Source organism: Neospora caninum, chromosome IV (assembly GCF_000208865.1).
Source record: "Neospora caninum Liverpool complete genome, chromosome IV".
Taxonomy (NCBI): Eukaryota; Apicomplexa; class Conoidasida; order Eucoccidiorida; family Sarcocystidae; genus Neospora; species Neospora caninum.
Genome location: NC_018389.1, coordinates 2176363 through 2194044, shown reverse-complemented (window position 1 = coordinate 2194044; position 17682 = coordinate 2176363). Strand labels below are relative to the sequence as shown.

Sequence of the window (17682 nt, the reverse complement as noted above, 5' to 3'; positions counted from 1 at the left end):
CCTGCTGGAAGGTCCGACATTAGTCCATACGCTCGCATCATTAGCTAATGCTTGAATGAACTCACACTGTGGGGAGGAAGTGGTGAACGTCCATGTTCTGTACCCATGACAAAGAAAGCCGCCAGGTTGGCACTCTGTGAGTGGTTTCGGGTGGAAGAAATTGAGAACACATGTCCATAATAAGTGCAGGGTGTGTCGTTTTTGCCGCTTTGGTCCGTGATCGCCTTACACTCGTTCTGTGACTCAAAAGTTAACGCCAATGACCACGTACCTTCCGCAACTGCACGCTTAGACTTTACGGCATTCCCCCGTAACGGAGGCGTTAAACAGGCCTGTAGCTTGGGCACGGGAAGGCGGCTTCAGGGCAGGAGTCTTCGAGTGAAAGGCGATAATGCACCTCAAACTTTTATCCAGGCGCTGTACTTGTGTGGCTCCACTTTCAAATATCGACAGGGACAAGGGAGGAACACATCAATAGGCTTGGACACAAAGTTTTGAAGACACTTGCCTCTATGATATTGCTCCACACTGACGGGCAGGCTCGAGTGGTTGTTTTTGTGGTTCCAGGTGGCTTGCATGCATGCGGGAACGCTTATGAACGAGCGACAGCAGGAGTTGGAGGCCGATGGTCGTTCCCTGGTGGAGGGTTTCTCCAGTTGGATATCTCACTTTTGCAAGGGCGGTGTCCTGAGTAAATACGCAGTTCTGTGTCGTACCGCTGAGGGTCGTTAAAAATCCTCCTCAAGGATACAATATTCGTGTTGTGATAAGCCTCTTGCATCCGTCCTCCCCGCAGCCTTACCCCACGCGAGACAGTTTGATAATTAGACGACAGTCGGCCGTCATCATTTAATCTCTTTTTCGTCATATTTTCCTTCTGTTCCTTTTCTTTCGTGTGGCATATCCCGGGGACTGTGTATTCATCTTTCGTTTTTGCCCGCTGGTAACTTGGCGCTCAAGTCTTTTGCGCCACCACCCCACTTTGGACGCGTAAGCGGTGCATGTCTACCTTCTAGCATCGTGTGTTTCGCTCGTCCGGTACCTGTGGTGGCGAGTTTTTTTGTGTTTCTTCTTCTCCGTTCCGTGTGACAAGCGGATTTCCTTCCGACGCGAATCACCGCTTTCGGCGACCTCTTTCTCAAACTCATTCTGCCTGCCACCATGGACCAAGCTGGAGAGGAACGCCCACATTTCGAGCACATCTCCAATCCAGGGAGCCTGTTTGGCTGCCATCCTCAAAGCACTGGATGGGGCCCTTCTAGCTGCGATAAAGAAGTGCGGTCGGAGTGCTTGGCTGCCTTGGCTCACTTGCCGTTCGAGCCAAACGTGCGCCCGTCGCTCTTCTCCCACCAGCTCTTTCGGGCTTGTGACTTCACCTTTCATGTACAGCAGGTGCGCTGGATACATGGTTTTTGCCCACAACATCTACTAATAAATGATCCACGTGTGTGTCTTTGTCATATCGCAACGCGTAGAACGGACAGGCAAGTTGTTCAGGTTAATGCCACGACAGATTGTGCACTGGGAGTTTCTGCGTGTTTGTTCAAATGGGAGCGGATGTGACAGCATGATAGTGTGTCTCGTGTTCAGCGGTGTCGGAAACAGTGTGTCCGCGCGAATTGGTTTATTCTATCTAGAGTCTCCATCCCCTCTGTAAAATGGCGCACTTTTTTGTCATGGCAATCAGCTCTCGGTACAGCTCGGGTCAGTTGTGTTGTCACGGCGTTTGTTTTGTTTCAGAGACAACGTGACGGCCGTGATCCTCGCGGCATTAGCGTCGCCTTCGCTGATGAAGAACAACAATTTCAAACCGTGGACAATAGACCGCTACTGAGACGCGGTGGAGGAGGTGAGTTCCCCCGGGGCACCAGCGTGCTTGACGGTGTACCAGGGGGCTGTAGACTTTATAACACCTATCGTTCTCTTTATGGGACACGGGGTGACGTACTGCCACCGGCGCCTGTTAGCTCCGACCGAATGGCGCAGTGAAGGTGCAAACATTTTAAATACTGGCTGCCGTGCACCAGATCGATAGTGCATCGATCACTGCACTTTTCCTAGATTTCGGTGTCAGAGACTGCAGGTGTGTGTGAGCTGTTTCCGTGTGGATAATTGGTTGTGTGCTTAGGTGGGTGGCTCCATAAGCGTCGGGTTCCAGTGAAGCAGTCCACCGCTGCCTTCAATGAGAAAAACAAAGAAGAGGAAGAGCTTCGCCTTGGCAAGAAGGGGAAGAGCGAACAGAAAAAGCAACAGCAACAGCAGCAGGCAAGTCGTGCTTGATATAGTGGTGCGGCAGTCGTGGTCCCAAAAGTCCCACAGCGGGAGGCATCGAGGGCGAATCATAATAATCACGTGATCGAAGGCAAGCTGTTTCAGTTTGCCACAGCATAAAGCGTGGCTTTCCGCAGGCTGACGCGTGACGTATTATGGGCGCAATTTTTTGCCATCTGGGCCCAGCAGGACTTACGGCACGAAAGCTGTTCTGTTCTTAGCTGCCTCGACACAGTCATGGCGCTCGCTGTTTCCGCGTCTTGCTCAGGCTCGCTTTGCACGCATTCACGCGCGTCACAGGGCTTTCAGCGAGTGGTCGGTGCAACCCACAAATGAATGGGCGGTGGAGGCCGAGATTCCTCTGTCTCAGTTGTACAAGCACGCTGTGGAGAGTGGTAAGGCCTTATCTCACATGCATAATCTGATGCCCTGTTTCTGATGCTTCGCAGTTGACTGCCTGGACACTGATGTGTATGCCTTACTACAGACTCACAATGCACTGTCACATGAGGCGTTTGGACGTCTATAGTCAGCTGAATACTGCGGTCCACTTTCGGGATGAACATGGGCACCTTTGTTGAGCTCTTCTGTGCTTTCGTCGTCGTAGACTTTGGAAACGGAGATGTTTTTGCTTGCGTGGTGAAATGGGGCTGAGGCCGAGGAAGTCCAGCACTAAGACCTGAGCATGACTTTAGAGCAAGGCAGGCGCTAGAATGGCGTTCTTCTTCAGTGGGGGTTCCGGATACTTTTGTTTTCTTTATTGTTGGGTACAGGAAAGATCAAGGTAAAGGATTTGGCGTGGCGCGGTGAACTGCGCACGTACAACAAGCAGGCCGACCAAATCCGCACGAAGCTGCCGGTGGCTCTTCAGAATCTTTCGTCCAACTTTGACTATTACTGGGTGACGACGCAGGATGATGATCTTATTAAGGTATGTGGACGCCTTTCGCGCAGCGCGAGGCTTTCGTCGAACAAGGGACTTTCGAGGCGTCGTTACTCGTAGGTGGCATACTGTGGCATACTGGGGCCTTTCGTCTGCTGCGCCTCATGCTGTTAGACCGGAGGATGAACCGGAACCACTGTTTCTGTAGATGCACAGGGCGTGTTTCAGGTCAGGGTACGTGGATTGATTGAAAGAGGGGGCAGCTGGAGTCGGACAGAAGAGACAGAGCGTCAGGTTGTTTACTGGTTTATCTGCATTGGTGGGCACTTCGAAGGAGTAGAGCGCAGGACAAAAAGGATATGGAATAGTAACTCGCAGTTCTCGAGGGACTTTTTTTATTCGCACTAGGTTGAGAAGTAATATTCCTCTTGAGCAAGATTTCTGTCGTGTCTTGCCAACCACACACCACTGCGAATAGCAGTTTTGGATTTTGTTGTCTTTCAGGAGCAGATGCTCAACAGCTCAGAGCCAATTGACGTTGCGGCCACGGACCAGGTGCTGGCGTGCTTGATGGCAGCGCCTCAGTCCAAATACTCGTGGCACTTGCACTTGACTAAGGTCGAGGGCAAATTGCTTATTGACAAAGCGAACGGCTCTATTGTCGATTTGCTGACGGTCAATGAAACGGCGAGTGAACCTCCCATGCAGGATGCAGAAGTGAGTGTGGCGCCAGGGGGGGGGGCGCAACACGCGTGAAAGAAGACAGGGGCTGCCCGTGATCGCTTTGCATTTTAGTTGTCCGCGTCTGTGAAGTATGGGCACAGGTTGAGAATCTGGCAAAGGCAGGGCAAGCACCTTGAAACTCACACATGCATTGCATGTTGCTCTGTGGGGTGACCGGGATACAAACGAACATGGGGCTGAAGTGACAATGCTTTCACTTTTAGCATTACGACCAATCATGCGGCAGCCAACCAGACCTGGAGTATTTCATGTGGTCGTCAATGCTTCTGTAAAAACTCTGCCCGCCGTCGTCGGCGTAACTTCTCGCAGAGACAGGTAATTATGGCGCCCTGTTTGTTGCTTGCCAGTGCCTGTGAGCACCGGATTCAAGGTATGTGTGATAGATTCGTTTGCGCGCCGTCTATTCCGACTTCCGTTGCCTCTGTGTACTGAAATTGCTGCTCCAGAACCGTCTTAACAGGCCTGCTGCACTCGGCTTCGAAGCGGTAAAAATCAACCAGAATCTTCGCCAGCAGCTGCTTGTCAAGGGCGAAGAGCCTGTCAAGTTCCCACCGCCACCATTCGTGGAGACTGGAGACAACCCTGCATCTATTGCGTACAGGTACTGTTAGCTAATCATTGATGCCGTGGGCCGTGTGAGCACTTGGCGGCGAAAACGGACATACTTAGAGAGATGAGGACTTCTGTCGTCTCTTAGATTTGACGTCCGATTATCTAAATTGCTGCGTGCTAGCTGCTTATGCCTCTTCAATCCCTGTATTTTTCTGACTCTCCTTAATTTGGGAAGGCATCACACAAGGTCAAATTCCTCATAGTGCGTTTGCGATGGTTGGTGAGTTCATCTCACGTGCGCCGCGTCAAGAAAGGTAGCATGCACTGCGCTCTGCTTCGTAGCTGTTGTTCAGTGTGGATTCTCTCGTGCTAGTGCATGCAAAAAGAGAAACAGTGGTCAGGAGCAGATAGCCCGGATGACTTCCCGATGACCGCCGCGGCATGACGGGCCACATCGATGTCCAGGTGCGGATGAAATGGTTCAGTACATTTTGTGATTCCCTTCGGTCTTGCGATTTGATGTGATATGCGTGAAGTGTGACTCATGTCGATGCTTTACTGTTGCACCCAAACGTGCCAGTCAGCTGCCAGCCTGAAACAGTAGTCGGCACTTCATGGCAGAGTATTTGGGCTGCATTGCATGCAGGTATCGTATGTTCACAATCCCAGGAAGGACAGCCGGCACAGGCGGCGGCAAATCAAGACAGCCGATCAACATTGTCACCAGGTACGGTTTGGTTTTTACTTTAGAGTTATTCTTCTCGGCAACGTGCAGAACACTTCCATGGCCCGGTGGAACAACGTTCCGATCTGCTGTGCGTTCCCAAGCACCGGTGACGTATGTGCCAGGAGTTGCTTGAAAAAGGAAGCGCGCGTCGTGTGTTAATTTTTGTGTCCCGCGTCTAGAACCATCTGGCGTCACAGAGGTCAGAGAGATTTGGACGTGTGCGACATAAACTTTTGCGTTTCGGGTCCGTGAGGTTCTTGGAATTCAGGCGACTTTGTGGCACGGCTCAGAAAGCAGCATCGTCTTGTATTCGGGGGTACTTTTCCTGCTGTCGGTGTTCAGGACGGAAGTTAACGCTAAGCTGCCTCAGCCTGCCGATGGGTCGCGGAAGCCCACTCCTGGTGACGACACGACGACAGGGGGCCACAACAAGCGCGAGAAGGAAGATAGCGACCCATTCGGAAAGGATGGCGGCGGATATGTTTACATTTGTGCCCTCAATGAATACGACATTAAGGGTATGACTCTCACATCATCTGGACGACTGTGTTTGTCTGTACGCAGTGCCACCGGCTGTTCAGTAGAGTGCGCGATTGCTTCTGGCGGGGCAAACGCTGTGGTACATTTCTTTTGAGTGCTATCCAATGGTTCCGCAGTGAGCCTGTTTTCCTTCAGACAAGTTTGGAACATTTCGTAACATAAAAGGGTACGCAGTGCATCGTTGGATCCTTTCTGTTATGACACTTGCCGGTGAATAGGTCCACGAGAAGCGGCCGCTGGTAGAAAACCCGATTGACGACAGCCCAGTGGACTCTTGCGCGTCGACTCACGCCTCTTTTGTTTCCAAATGCGTATGCACCCCAAACAGGTCAACGGAACTGGCGTGTGCAGATGGAGACTCAAAGAGGAGCTCTCCTGGCCACCGAAGTCCGTAACAATGCTTGCAAACTGAAGAAGTTCGTGGCTTCAGCCATGATGGCCGGTTGCGATGACCTCAAGCTTGGATTCGTTTCAAGAAAAGCAAACAATGACAACGGTTAGTGCTGTTCTGCCAATGTGCTGGTGTAGTCAACGACTTTGCGTAAAACTATTAGCGTATGTGAGTGCACCTGTTAATGCAGTTTGGACTTCCACGTGTAATGGTACCGAGTGCCCGTATTATGAAATGCTCGGGTAGATTCGCGTACATGCCACTGGTGGCGGTAGCGCATAGGCGTGCCTGTAAACATTGACTTTTCTAAAGAAGATCAGTAGCCAGGATGTCCGTGGGGCCCTTGGCTTGAATCACGGTGGAAACGCGGTGTACGGGGTGCGGGAAGCAGTGCGTTCGGTCTTGCGTATGCCGCCCTGGTCACGGATTGGACCTATGCGTCTGATGAAGGAGCTGGCGTTGGGGGTCGGCATCTCCCGGTACCCACCAGAGGCCGTATGCCTATTTATCAAACCAATCGTGCACAACGATGACCGGCTGTTCTTTGTGGCGGTGTCTAGCCCAAGCGCTCCCTCATTCTCGCATTTCGCATTGTGATTGTTGGTGTGCAGAGCACCACGTCGTGTTGAGCGTGCAGTCTTACCAGACGCGGGATCTGGGTCTGCAAATCGGTCTGAAGCCGGATAACGCCTGGGGTATTGTGCGGGCCATTGTCGACATGGTGATGGAGAAGCCCGATGGCCGGTGAGTGATGCTATGAGATGCCACTGTAGTGGGTGTCATGCCTATCAGTTCCAGTCTGTTGTGCGTACCCAACAAGTGGTCCTTCAGGAGCATAGTGGATAGTTATTCCCAGGTCTATTACACGAGTGCTGGCCTAGGGCCGTTGTGAACTAGCCAGATCTACGTGACAGCAAAGAGACAACGCAAACCGTCAATCCCTAATAGCACGTAGAAGTCAATAAGTTGTAGGCTATCGGCGTCTCCTGGCAACGCTTCTGTTGCTCGGTGCCATACAGTTTTCCCTGTTGCGCCGTTAAGGTTATTTTGGAATCCCGAATAGCGCCTGGGATCGAAAACTCTCAGGATTGATTTACATTTACCTGCAATCTGCCACTAGTGGAAAAGTGTTTATCTATCGAAGGCTCGGCCTAACCGTGGTAGCGCTGACATTTTGAGGTTCTGAGGTGAAATCAGCCCATGTAACCTTTGTCAGAGAATTGGAGTCAACACGGTATTCATGGTGTTAATTGCCAGTCTGTGTGAATGCTACTGGCAGATACGTCTTATTGAAGGACCCCACAAAGCCAGTGATGCGGCTGTACTCGCGACCTGAAGAGGAGGACGAGGACGCAGAGGAGGAGGAGGAGAAGGCAGTAGAGCCCAGGACCGAAGAACGTGAGGCGAATAGAAACGAGGAGGAGTGAGGAGGCGGAGTGAAGGTCAAGAAGAGGTACGTGCTTAACATTGCTGTTCATTGATTTTACTTCGCGGAAGGTGCGGTTTTTGTCTAGGACTCATCTGGCGAATGATGCGTCCTTTCCATATGATCTCACTAACGGTTTCTTCTTTGGGCCGGTGCTCACTTCAGAGACGTGACCAGGGGATGCTACCATTAGAGCTGGCATGCAGGGTGGATGCGGTTGACGCGAGCGCGCGTTGGATCCGCTTCTCTCTTTACAGTGAAATTTATGACTGGTGAACTGCATTCAACGTCGAGCAGGCTCCTGATAATTGTCCACATCTAGCTCAGAAGGACTGGCACATTTACTATGGTCTAAGAGTCGTAGTTTCAATATCCCAACAAGCGCAGTTGGTGTACGCCTGCTTTGCCTTGCGTGTTCCGTCCCCCGCTGGAGTCCCCGCACACACTGGCAAACGCGAACGAGTTTTTAGCAGCATTTTTCTGCAGTGATACACTTGTGTATGCTTCTCAAAACAAGAAATTACGAGGCAATCTATATATTTCTACGGTTGTGCATGCCTGTATGTATAACCGCGATATTATCGGTGCATGCACAAACGGTCTGTTATATGGCCTCGTATACTTACGCATCTATATATTCCTTCGGCTATGTAACAATCGTCGTCGCCTCCCATACATACCTATTGGTGGATGTGTGGTCTTTTCTCGTTGCCTACGGGCCCAGTTTCCCGTGCCTATTTCATGCTTGAGGAAAACAACTTTATTGTATCCATTTTCGTGTGCAGGGGAATCCCTTCGCTATCATAACCGAGAAGGAAAATGCGGAGAGGGCCGTGCAATAATGCAAAGCCGCGAACAAGTGGAATAGCGAAAGTAGGGAAAAGGAGCAGATTAGACGATAGTTTCCAAATGGACAAGCTTCGCTACGTGGTCTATGAGACGACAAAACAACAGACAAGTGAATATTGGCGAACAAGCGATGATAAACTAAACCAGGCGAATGACGAAAGGAATGATGCTGCAGAGATATGCGAGAAGAAGATAACAAATTGCGACAGTTTCGTGCTGATGAGCCGGAACGTGACTGCAGACTTCGGAACAGAATGGCAAGGGAGAATAAGAATCTCCAAGCTGTTAAATATTTTCTTTTTCTGAGATTCAGCAGCAGACAGTTTATGTGCCTTTTCGCTTTTCGGGGTTTGGTGAATGGACTGGTTTTTTGTTTTTGCGGTCTACGTACACCCGCACAACCCTTTTTCCTATGCCTCCTTTGTGTCCGTAGACAATGTCCGCGTATGTCAGCAGACATTTTATGTGGTTCGTTTTCTTGTGTGATTGCTTCCCTTGTTTGCCTGTCTCGAGGAGCGGTGGCTCCATTCTTACTGAAAAACTACCCCCGTTATTTCCCCCTGACCTGGGAATATAGTTCTGAATAACAAAAGGAACTTTTCTCTGTCTCTCATACTTCGTGCTCCGTTCCGCTCATATTCTCACCGGTCTTGCTCTGCCCCCTCTTTCTTCCCTTTTGCTCTGTTCTATGCCGAACACCCGCCGTGTTCTGCCTCTCGTCTGCCTCTCGTCTTCCTTCACCACCTCATTCCTTTTCCTCTCACTTCTACTGCTTCTAATACACACGAACGGGCAAGAAAGTGTGCGAATTCTTGTGTTCATGCGAATTAGGAGACATGCAAATAGTAAAAGGTATATAAAGTGAAGGATGGCATACTTTTCCCTCCACATTGCGACTTAGTAAGCTGCTTCCCTCAGTTTTTTTCATTTTAAGGTGTGAACGTAAGACTAGCATAGTCACGCTCAATCTTACAGCATACATATTGCTTTTTTTGATCCCACGCTGGTTTATTTCCTCAGTATTTGTTGTAAAAGCTGTCGGCCCGAGTGATTCTCGCAGTCCTCTCAACACAAAATGACACGTTAACTCATGACTCCAGCGAAATTTGCGCGCGTATTCTCTAGATACAGTTCCAAGCAGAAAAGGGACCTTATTCAGATTCGGATAAACGTCTAACTCTGTTAGGCATATTTCAGTATATAATGAAAACCACCAGTAAAATCATGCATCTACTGACTAATTCCGGTGGACAAACCGTGTCTCCGATAGTGTTGGCCGTGCATTTGATCCATGGGCGTTCTGAACGTTCAGATATAATGCTAATCACGATTACGCCCTGAGTCTTATTGCAACGGGATTCAATAATGCTGCCTCGATCGTGTTACTTCATGCTTCTTGGCTTCGTAGCAATGACTGTATCGAACTAAATGCAGACATCCGGAGTGTCAGACTGTGTGTCGCTGGAAAGCCGAGATGAAGTACCGGTCGTCATCGAATTTTTTGGCCAACTATCATCACTACATGGCTAGCGTGTGTTCTGAGACAGCCAGAAGTACTATTTCTTGACAAAAAAGCTCAAGAAGTGCGGGACGCCTGCCTTTTGCTTGCTGATCTAAGCCTTCGACCTCTGTTACAGGGGAACCGCGTTCCCCTCATGTGGCAAGGCTTCAACGCTGGAAAATACTACACACAGCACGTTAAGGGCATCGAATATGGGTTTAAGTACTGCCTCTACGCAAAAACACTCGTTTTTCGATACACCACTCTTAAACATCGGCGGTTCGCTTGCGGAAAGTCACTACATGTCCGGCCGGAGCGGCCGTTTATGTCATCGACCGACACTTGCGGCGCACCATTTTTTTGTAGTACTTCCCTGCACTTCCCACTTTTAGCGCCCGCTGGCAGATCACCGAACTTTGCCAATCACATTTTTTCACACGAAGGCAGATTACCTCGCAAGGTTCCGCGCACGTATAAGTACACCACCGGAATTGCACTGTACTTCATTAAGTGCCTGGTTGGACGCTGGCTTGTTCGTTGAGCTTCTTGTGCGACGAGCGCTTCGTCGATGCTGCAGTTGGTGTAGTAGGCTCCTGCTGATTCTCGGTCCGACCACTGGCTTTAGCTGCTTGCGCTCCTTTGCCAGACCTGCATGACACACGCATAAACGCAAACACATTGGTTCGCAAAGCAGATATATATGCCGCGTGTGCCAGTGGAGCTGACGCTTTTTTGATTAGTTCATGCAGCTGCCTCATCTATCATTGACAGGTACATCTTCATTTTACCTGCGGGACTGACTGCCTTTCTTCGTCGTCTTCTGAGTATCCATCGCGTGAGAGTCGGTGGTTTACTGCACATCAGAACAACCGGGTAGGCTCAACCAGTTTTAAAATCGTCGACTTTTGGTAGTTACGTTAGTAGACTAAGTCCTTCCCACCAAGAATCCATGTTTCCTCGATGCCACATTGGCAAAGCAAAAACAGTGTTCCCAGTCGTAAGTAATCTCACCATCGATACCCAGTTTCGGTGCATCATTAAGAAACTACGCGTACCTCAGCGATTGCAAGAGGAAACTTGTACCAGTCACAACAATAAACAGGGAGCGCAATTTCCGATCCGAAGTCCTTCACTTTTGTGAAAACGCCAAGCAACCAACGGACGCAGTTGCCGATCGGCAGACGGTTGACGGAGATTCCGTTCGAAGAAGAGTACCTGCTGAAAGGATAAATGAAATGATGCGTCCACGCCATGAACCATCAGGCTACTTTAACGCTTGTCACTGGCCTGGCTGATCGGATCCGCTGGGGGAGACGCTCCGGGAGTATACGTACGTTGCCGGCTGAGAGGGGGGAGCGTGGCTGGCTACTACGGGCGAAAGCGCGTTCGCGCGCGCGAACTTCGTACGTACTCGCTTGTCTACCCCGTAGCTGGCTGTCGCCTGGCGACCGTGCCACAGAGCGTGCTGATAAGAGACGGGGTCCTGAGACTTGCGTCGCTTAGTCATCAGTGGAAGGAAGCGATCAAATGGTCGCGGCGGGCTTGGCTGAGGCTGCTCACGGATGGACGCGGTATAAGGGACGACTACCGAGGATGCCATTTGCTAGGCAGAACTGTTTCCCACTAACGCGTTTTTTGTTATGACAGTGGAGAATGCAGCTGAAGCCTTCTGCTGTATCACTCGCACGGTCACCGTCCCCATTTTCATTGGTGGACATGAGGCAGAAAAGCAATCACGCATCTTCACGACTTCTGAGGCCACTGCAGTTTACTTGCAGTGGAGCCCCCTCGACCAGCGACATGATCAGGTTTTGGTGCAGCTCGGGAAGCGGACACCACTTGCTTTCACCTGTACAGGTCGAGGAAAACACACAATATGACAGGAATTGTACAACAACGACGGGCGCTTTATTGGTGTCCTGGCGATAGAGCCAGGAATTCTGGCCAATATCATCCGGTGTTCTGTGAACAGCGTTGACACCATCAATGCAGACTGCGAGTCCTACGATGCGGACACACTCGGAAACGTTTCAAGCATGCGCCATTCTCCCTTTTTTCATAGTACATAATGCAGTCTCGATGGCTTTCTAGTTGCTCGTGTGCCCACGGGCTAAACCTGTAGTATCCTAGTTAAGGGAGCAGGGTGCTACAGAAAAACATAGCTACACTCTCGAGGCAGGATGCTTGCAGGACACGGTAAACACTCCGCAGTACCAGCCCCCGCCTTTCCAGAACGACTGACCTACAAAATAGTGCAGGTGATGTTAGGATATTCGTTGTTGGCTGCTACGCCACACCAACTCTCTGAAACGGGACTAGGAACGCAAGCTGACCGTCCACACAGCTAGACAATCATCTTCAGTGGGCTGGTATGTTTCCGGAATCGACCGAATCGTGTGATCCCCAATTGCCTGCTCTCGTAGGTCTCACAATTACCCGGCCGGTCATAAAACCCAATTTACTAAGAAAACCCTCTTTCCTCCGATCAAAAAACGATGCAGTAAAGCGCTAGTAGTTGGTTACAATCAATCCATGGATTCGATTCGAGGATCGGGTGACCAGACTAACAAGCGTTCATGAAGCATGACTAAACCGGCTAAATCGATATTACCACGATTCGTCGAAAAGACGGTCCGCCTCTAGATGAGAACACCACCGGTACGATGAAACCTCCAAAGGACCTTACGGGCTCCGTTAACTTAGGATCGAAGAAAACGCGTGTCTATGCCACAGCTGCCACACTGTTGTAAAGTACCCGCTTCCTGACCACATTCTCTCACGCTCCGAAATGTTGTCCCGATCGCCGCACATGGCAGCAAGCACTGTCCGTGCAACTCACGTGAGTCATTCGACAACTCCAGAGGCCGTAGCACCACCGACATACCAAATAAACCCTAACAGACTCAAAAAAAAAAACAATAGCAATTCTCCACCACCGAATAATATGTGGGTGCCCCGCTGCCGTCATCAGCACAATTACCTTCTAGGCATCGCTCTGGAAACCGATCGAGCGTAGCGATCCCCCTTCTTCAGTTGTTCGTTCAGGTGATTGTCGCCTCGACGAGGCTCAGAATCACCCAGCAAAGGGAGGGACGGAGGCCGGCACCAATGTGCCCCCGAATGAGATTAACGATTCCTTATCCTGGTGATTGGACCTCAGAGCACCTGATTGTGGACCAAAGGGGCTGCGACAACCCTCACGAAACAAACACCTCACGGCGACAAAGCAGTGCAGAGTAGACGTGTTAAGACAAACGTACTTGATACCACAACACGAAAAGTGCACTAATGAACCATTCGAACGTTAACAGGAAAGACGCCTCGCATACACTACCTCACCTCTTGTTCAGCAATTTCTTTTTCATTTCCACATATACCCTCCTCCTTTGTTATTGGCCTAAAAAAACTGCGGTCCGCTCTAGATAGCGAGAGAGAGGCCCTTGCCAAGAAAAGCGCGATAGTGTTCATCCCACGTCCCTTAGTTGTGTGAAAAAAAGGTGGATTACCTTGAGGGTCGGATAGTGAATCCACTGGATCCGTTGTTGTTAGTAACGCGACGGCAGGGGATAGGCGGGGTGGGGGGGGGGGGCGTATGGGCATTTATGACTTGCTACTCTCTACGGTGGTATTCGCATTACCCAGTGTTGATGTAAAACAAATCTCCTTGTTCCACTACGTGATCATAATCTACTGGCCCAGATATTAAGACATGAGCGCGACATATAAGTACACAAACGTTACGAAAGAGGGAGTAACCTGCAACATACCAATTCCCATCCTTCTGCTACTTCTTGGATTCGGTGAACAAGGACATTCAAGATCCTCACCAATAAACTCGTAGTATCTACTCCCCAGAAAAAGGGGGACCGACTGACATTGTAGTCTGGTTGCGACGCTCTGTCAGGTCGGGCAACACGCGTTCCGCTCCGGAGCTACGCACTGATTAATCAATTGCTGGCTTTATTGTGTGCATATACGGGCAATTAAATGCCAGTGCTGCCTCTTTCCTCTGCACTGGCGGGATATCTAAGGCAGTATTGGAGTTGCCACTCCGGCGATGTCTCATTTGCAGTGTCACCTGAGCAAGCTGAAACCACCTTTTCAACCTAACAAAAACAATGAGGGGCGGCGACATGAAGGATAGAAATGTCGCGGAGAAGACAGTTGCAAAAGAAGTCGCATCTTTTACCCCCGCCCCCTCACAATAGCTTTATAGGACACCACCTCCAAACAGCCAACAGCGAGGAAATCATGGGGCGCTTGTCTATCTGATTGTTTTATGCCACTGGGTAGCATCCATCGGAATGGCTCCAGCCCTGCATTATAAGCCAGCAGAAAGACGATCAACCCAGAGCCCTTTAGGACCGTAATCTCCGCTGCATTGTCCCTCTGTGCTGATGGAGAAGCATGCCATGTGTTGGATCGTATGCATTCTCGTGTCATCCGCTAAAAGCCACCAATGCCAGCGGGATGCTCATATTTATCACGGAAAGTAGAAGGCAAATGAAATCCCGCTATTGTTGTACAACTGGGCAGTTCGAAGCTCCTTCCTTTGGATTGTGCTACTGGGCTGACACTCGAGTGAGCTCAACGTCGTTCACAGTAAATGGTGTACAAAATAAAAGTGATGCAGTCTTGATGCACCGTATTACTGAAACTGCTAGTGTGTCTCGTGCATTGAGTCCCCCCAGGCTCTCATCCGGGCTGAAGGCAGTGAGTGGCTGGACAACAGTTGTAGCCTCATCCTGACTACCAAGGAGATCAGGAAGTGGTCAAGTGCAGCATCAAATGCCTACTTAGGCTTCCCTATAACGCCACGCCGACACTGACCGCTATTCGGCCCTCCGAGAATAACCTTCTACGAGAGGGGGAATACACGCTATGCTGTCCACAGTTATACGTGGGTGGAACAAGGGCAGGGTCTGATAGCAGACACGCAGACAGTCGAGAGTACGGCAAGTAAGCAACAGATATCTAAGATACCGGTTCCCGCTACATCAGGTATCCGATCACCACACAGCCCCTCCTTGCTCCCCCGTCAAAAGCGAGATCCGCAGAAACATTTTCAGGAAGCAGGAATATACACGCCTGTGGGGTGGCGCACCAGAATAATCCCCGAAGGGCTATCTCACCCAGCTTTACTTGCCGCCCTTCTTCGCTGTAGCTGCCTTTGCCTTGACGTCCTTTTTCACTACTGCGGGTTTGGCTACGGGTGCCGCAACGGTCGCAGTCTGTGCCTTCTTTTTTGCAACAACATCCGCACGCTTCTTTCTGAGCTCATGCTTGTAAGCAGAAAGCACATCCTTGTACGCCTTTGCCTCTTCACGGCTCTTGATGACACTTCGGCGCTGCTTGGCCAAGTATGCCCTCTTGCGCTGCACGCGCGTCTTTGTAATGAGGCGCTGAATCTTGGGTGCCTTTGTCTTCTTCTTTCCCTCAATTTGTCGACGAACGACGTATTTCCTCACATCTTGATCCTTCGACAAGTTGAACAACTTGCGAATGTTGTTCGCGCGCTTCGGTCCCAATCGCCGAGGGCGCTCCGCATCGGTCAGGCCGGGGATCGCTTCCGGTCCCTTCTTCACCAGCACAAGGTTGAGGACAGCAAGATCAGGGCCAACGATGGAACCCCTCACGCTCTTGCGCTTCTTCTCACCGGTCCTCCGCTGCCTGTAGCACTTCATCCCTTTGCGGAACAGCAGTCGGACACGATGGTTCACCAAGACGCCCTGCATCATGGGAAATCCTTGCTTGTCATTGCCGCCAGAAATACGGAAGATGTAGCCCTTGAACTCATCACCGATGCTGTCACCTGCAACTTCAGTGCCCATACGTTTTTCGAAAAACGGCAACAACTTCTTCTCGTCGTCGACTTCGACGGTCTTCTGCATCCCCGCCTGGGGATTTGCAAGATTGAGCTTCATCTTGGAGAAACAGGTACGGAAGTCGGCAGGTCCGAAGAGAAAAAGGATGACGGCGATTATGGCGCACCCTGCTACACAAATCGCACACACACGTCGATTATCACCTACTGTACATGTGGGCGACGATGTAACGTGATCCATTACGGGAAGCCCACCTGCAAAGAATGGAGTAAAGAATCGGAGCAAGACATACTGAACGATTGGAACTGTACGGTGACTAGATGTTCCTGTTCCCATATTGACGGAACAAAATCGGTACAGAAACCTTTACGACGCCAATTATGCACAAGATGGCTCCAGCACTGACGGTTATTTCTGGTGGATGTCCGGTCAGCACAGACGTTGCAACGGGAGACGACATAAAGTGAACACAGTTTCCTGGGGGCAGTTCCACTTAAGAGTGTGCCGCAGATGCACGGTAATCCCCCTCCAGATCTGGCAGAGTATTGGGTTTGCTCTTCAATTCGGCGCGGCCATGCCTGCCTGTCATTCTTCCTAAAACCACAGCAGCCTCAATTATATCACAGCAAATACTCGCTGCAGTGGAATCACAATGCATACTGGTGACTTGACTTTTTGGCGTGCGGTATGGACTGACGAACGAGGGCCCGTGAAAATGGAAAATTGAAGCGGCAAGAGAGCACAACATTACCCAACACTTCCCCCTGGAATATCGAGTTTGGAGAGTGCACTGAAGCAGGGAAAAAGTGAAATCGATGAAGCCCGCACCGGATTGCCAGCTGGTATTCCTTTTTCCCGTCCTGAAAACACCTTTTTTCAATACCAGGCTACCGACACGCTCTCGCTGTTGCTCTGCGCTTAACACCCGCGTGTTGAAAGAAGAAGGACACGTGTTTTTATTCACTTACAGAGGAGAGAGAAGGGTTAGGGAAGAAACGAATCGCGGACCTAACACTTTCGCTCCATCATTTTCTCTGATGGCTGTCGTGGATTTCCCCAGGAATTGCCGTTCGACCGCCCATGCGGGCACGCCGCCTCTTCAACCGTTCACGGATCTTCGTATTTCTTCCCGCTTCAGTTGCTAAGCGTCCCTGGAAAGCCCACACCTGGTGCGCTGGTGGGGAGGGCGGCCTCAGACAACTGTGCTCTGCCCCACGCTTGACCACCCAGGGGATTGCGCAAAACAGCACGGCAGCAAAACAGACCGTCGGCTGTCACCTAGTGCGTCGCTGCATGCAGTGACTCTTCTCTTGCACGCAGTCAACATATAATCAAAAGCCGCCTGTTAATCTCTTTGGAGGTCACCAGTTTAAGCCAAACGGCGTTACGCATCCCACTTCTGAGGGTTGCTTTCAAGAGAAAGTACGGTCTACTTAAAAGCGGTTGAGTTGCCATCCTTCAGAGGGTCGATTGGCGTGGGAGGGTATGGGCCAGCATTTCTCTCCTTTTACTTCCGTTCTATACGATCAACGCTGGCGCGGGAAGGTCCTTTTCTCCGAAATTGCAGAGGTAGCGGCTGGGGCGATGGGGTAGCATGCGACTCTCCGCTGGTATGAACCTCAGTATTGACTGGGCCATCACTGCGGTAAGACGGATGCTACCAGCTCGACGTGTACGGCATGCTGTTGTGGTAGCCTTACGGATATCAAAATGTACGTACGATTCAGTAGATAATGTCGAGCGACACAGACAGTCATCGACGCCAGGAAGTTGGGTTGACTTGTCTCATGTTCAGACGCCGGAATCCTTGGCTTCCCGTAGGATCACTCCCGTCGATAGCGAGCTGCTTCTTGCACATCCGCTGTGGCTTTCATCCTATTGTGTCTGCTCGTCAGTTTGGCTCGGTCGTGCAAGCGGGTGCTCACTCGTTTGCTTGCTTTCATTTTCTTTTGTGTTTGGAATGCTGAGTTCTA

At 50.6% G+C, this 17682-nt stretch overlaps 2 protein-coding genes across 2 annotated transcripts; one reads left to right on the top strand and one right to left on the bottom strand.

The window, feature by feature from the left end:
- Positions 1-1161: 1161 nt before the first annotated feature.
- Positions 1162-7535, top strand: NCLIV_012130 (eukaryotic translation initiation factor 3 subunit 7-like protein, related; the record flags this gene model as incomplete). The annotated part of the gene is made up of 10 exons (XM_003880730.1): positions 1162-1392; positions 2540-2666; positions 3045-3202; positions 3659-3871; positions 4345-4499; positions 5097-5177; positions 5520-5695; positions 6046-6213; positions 6720-6852; positions 7388-7535. The coding sequence occupies 10 exons, from the start codon at positions 1162-1164 to the stop codon at positions 7533-7535; spliced, it is 1590 nt and encodes a 529-aa protein (XP_003880779.1).
- Positions 7536-15022: 7487 nt separating this feature from the next.
- Positions 15023-15808, bottom strand: NCLIV_012120 (hypothetical protein; the record flags this gene model as incomplete). The annotated part of the gene is made up of 1 exon (XM_003880729.1): positions 15023-15808. The coding sequence occupies one exon, from the start codon at positions 15806-15808 to the stop codon at positions 15023-15025; it is 786 nt and encodes a 261-aa protein (XP_003880778.1).
- Positions 15809-17682: the final 1874 nt, after the last annotated feature.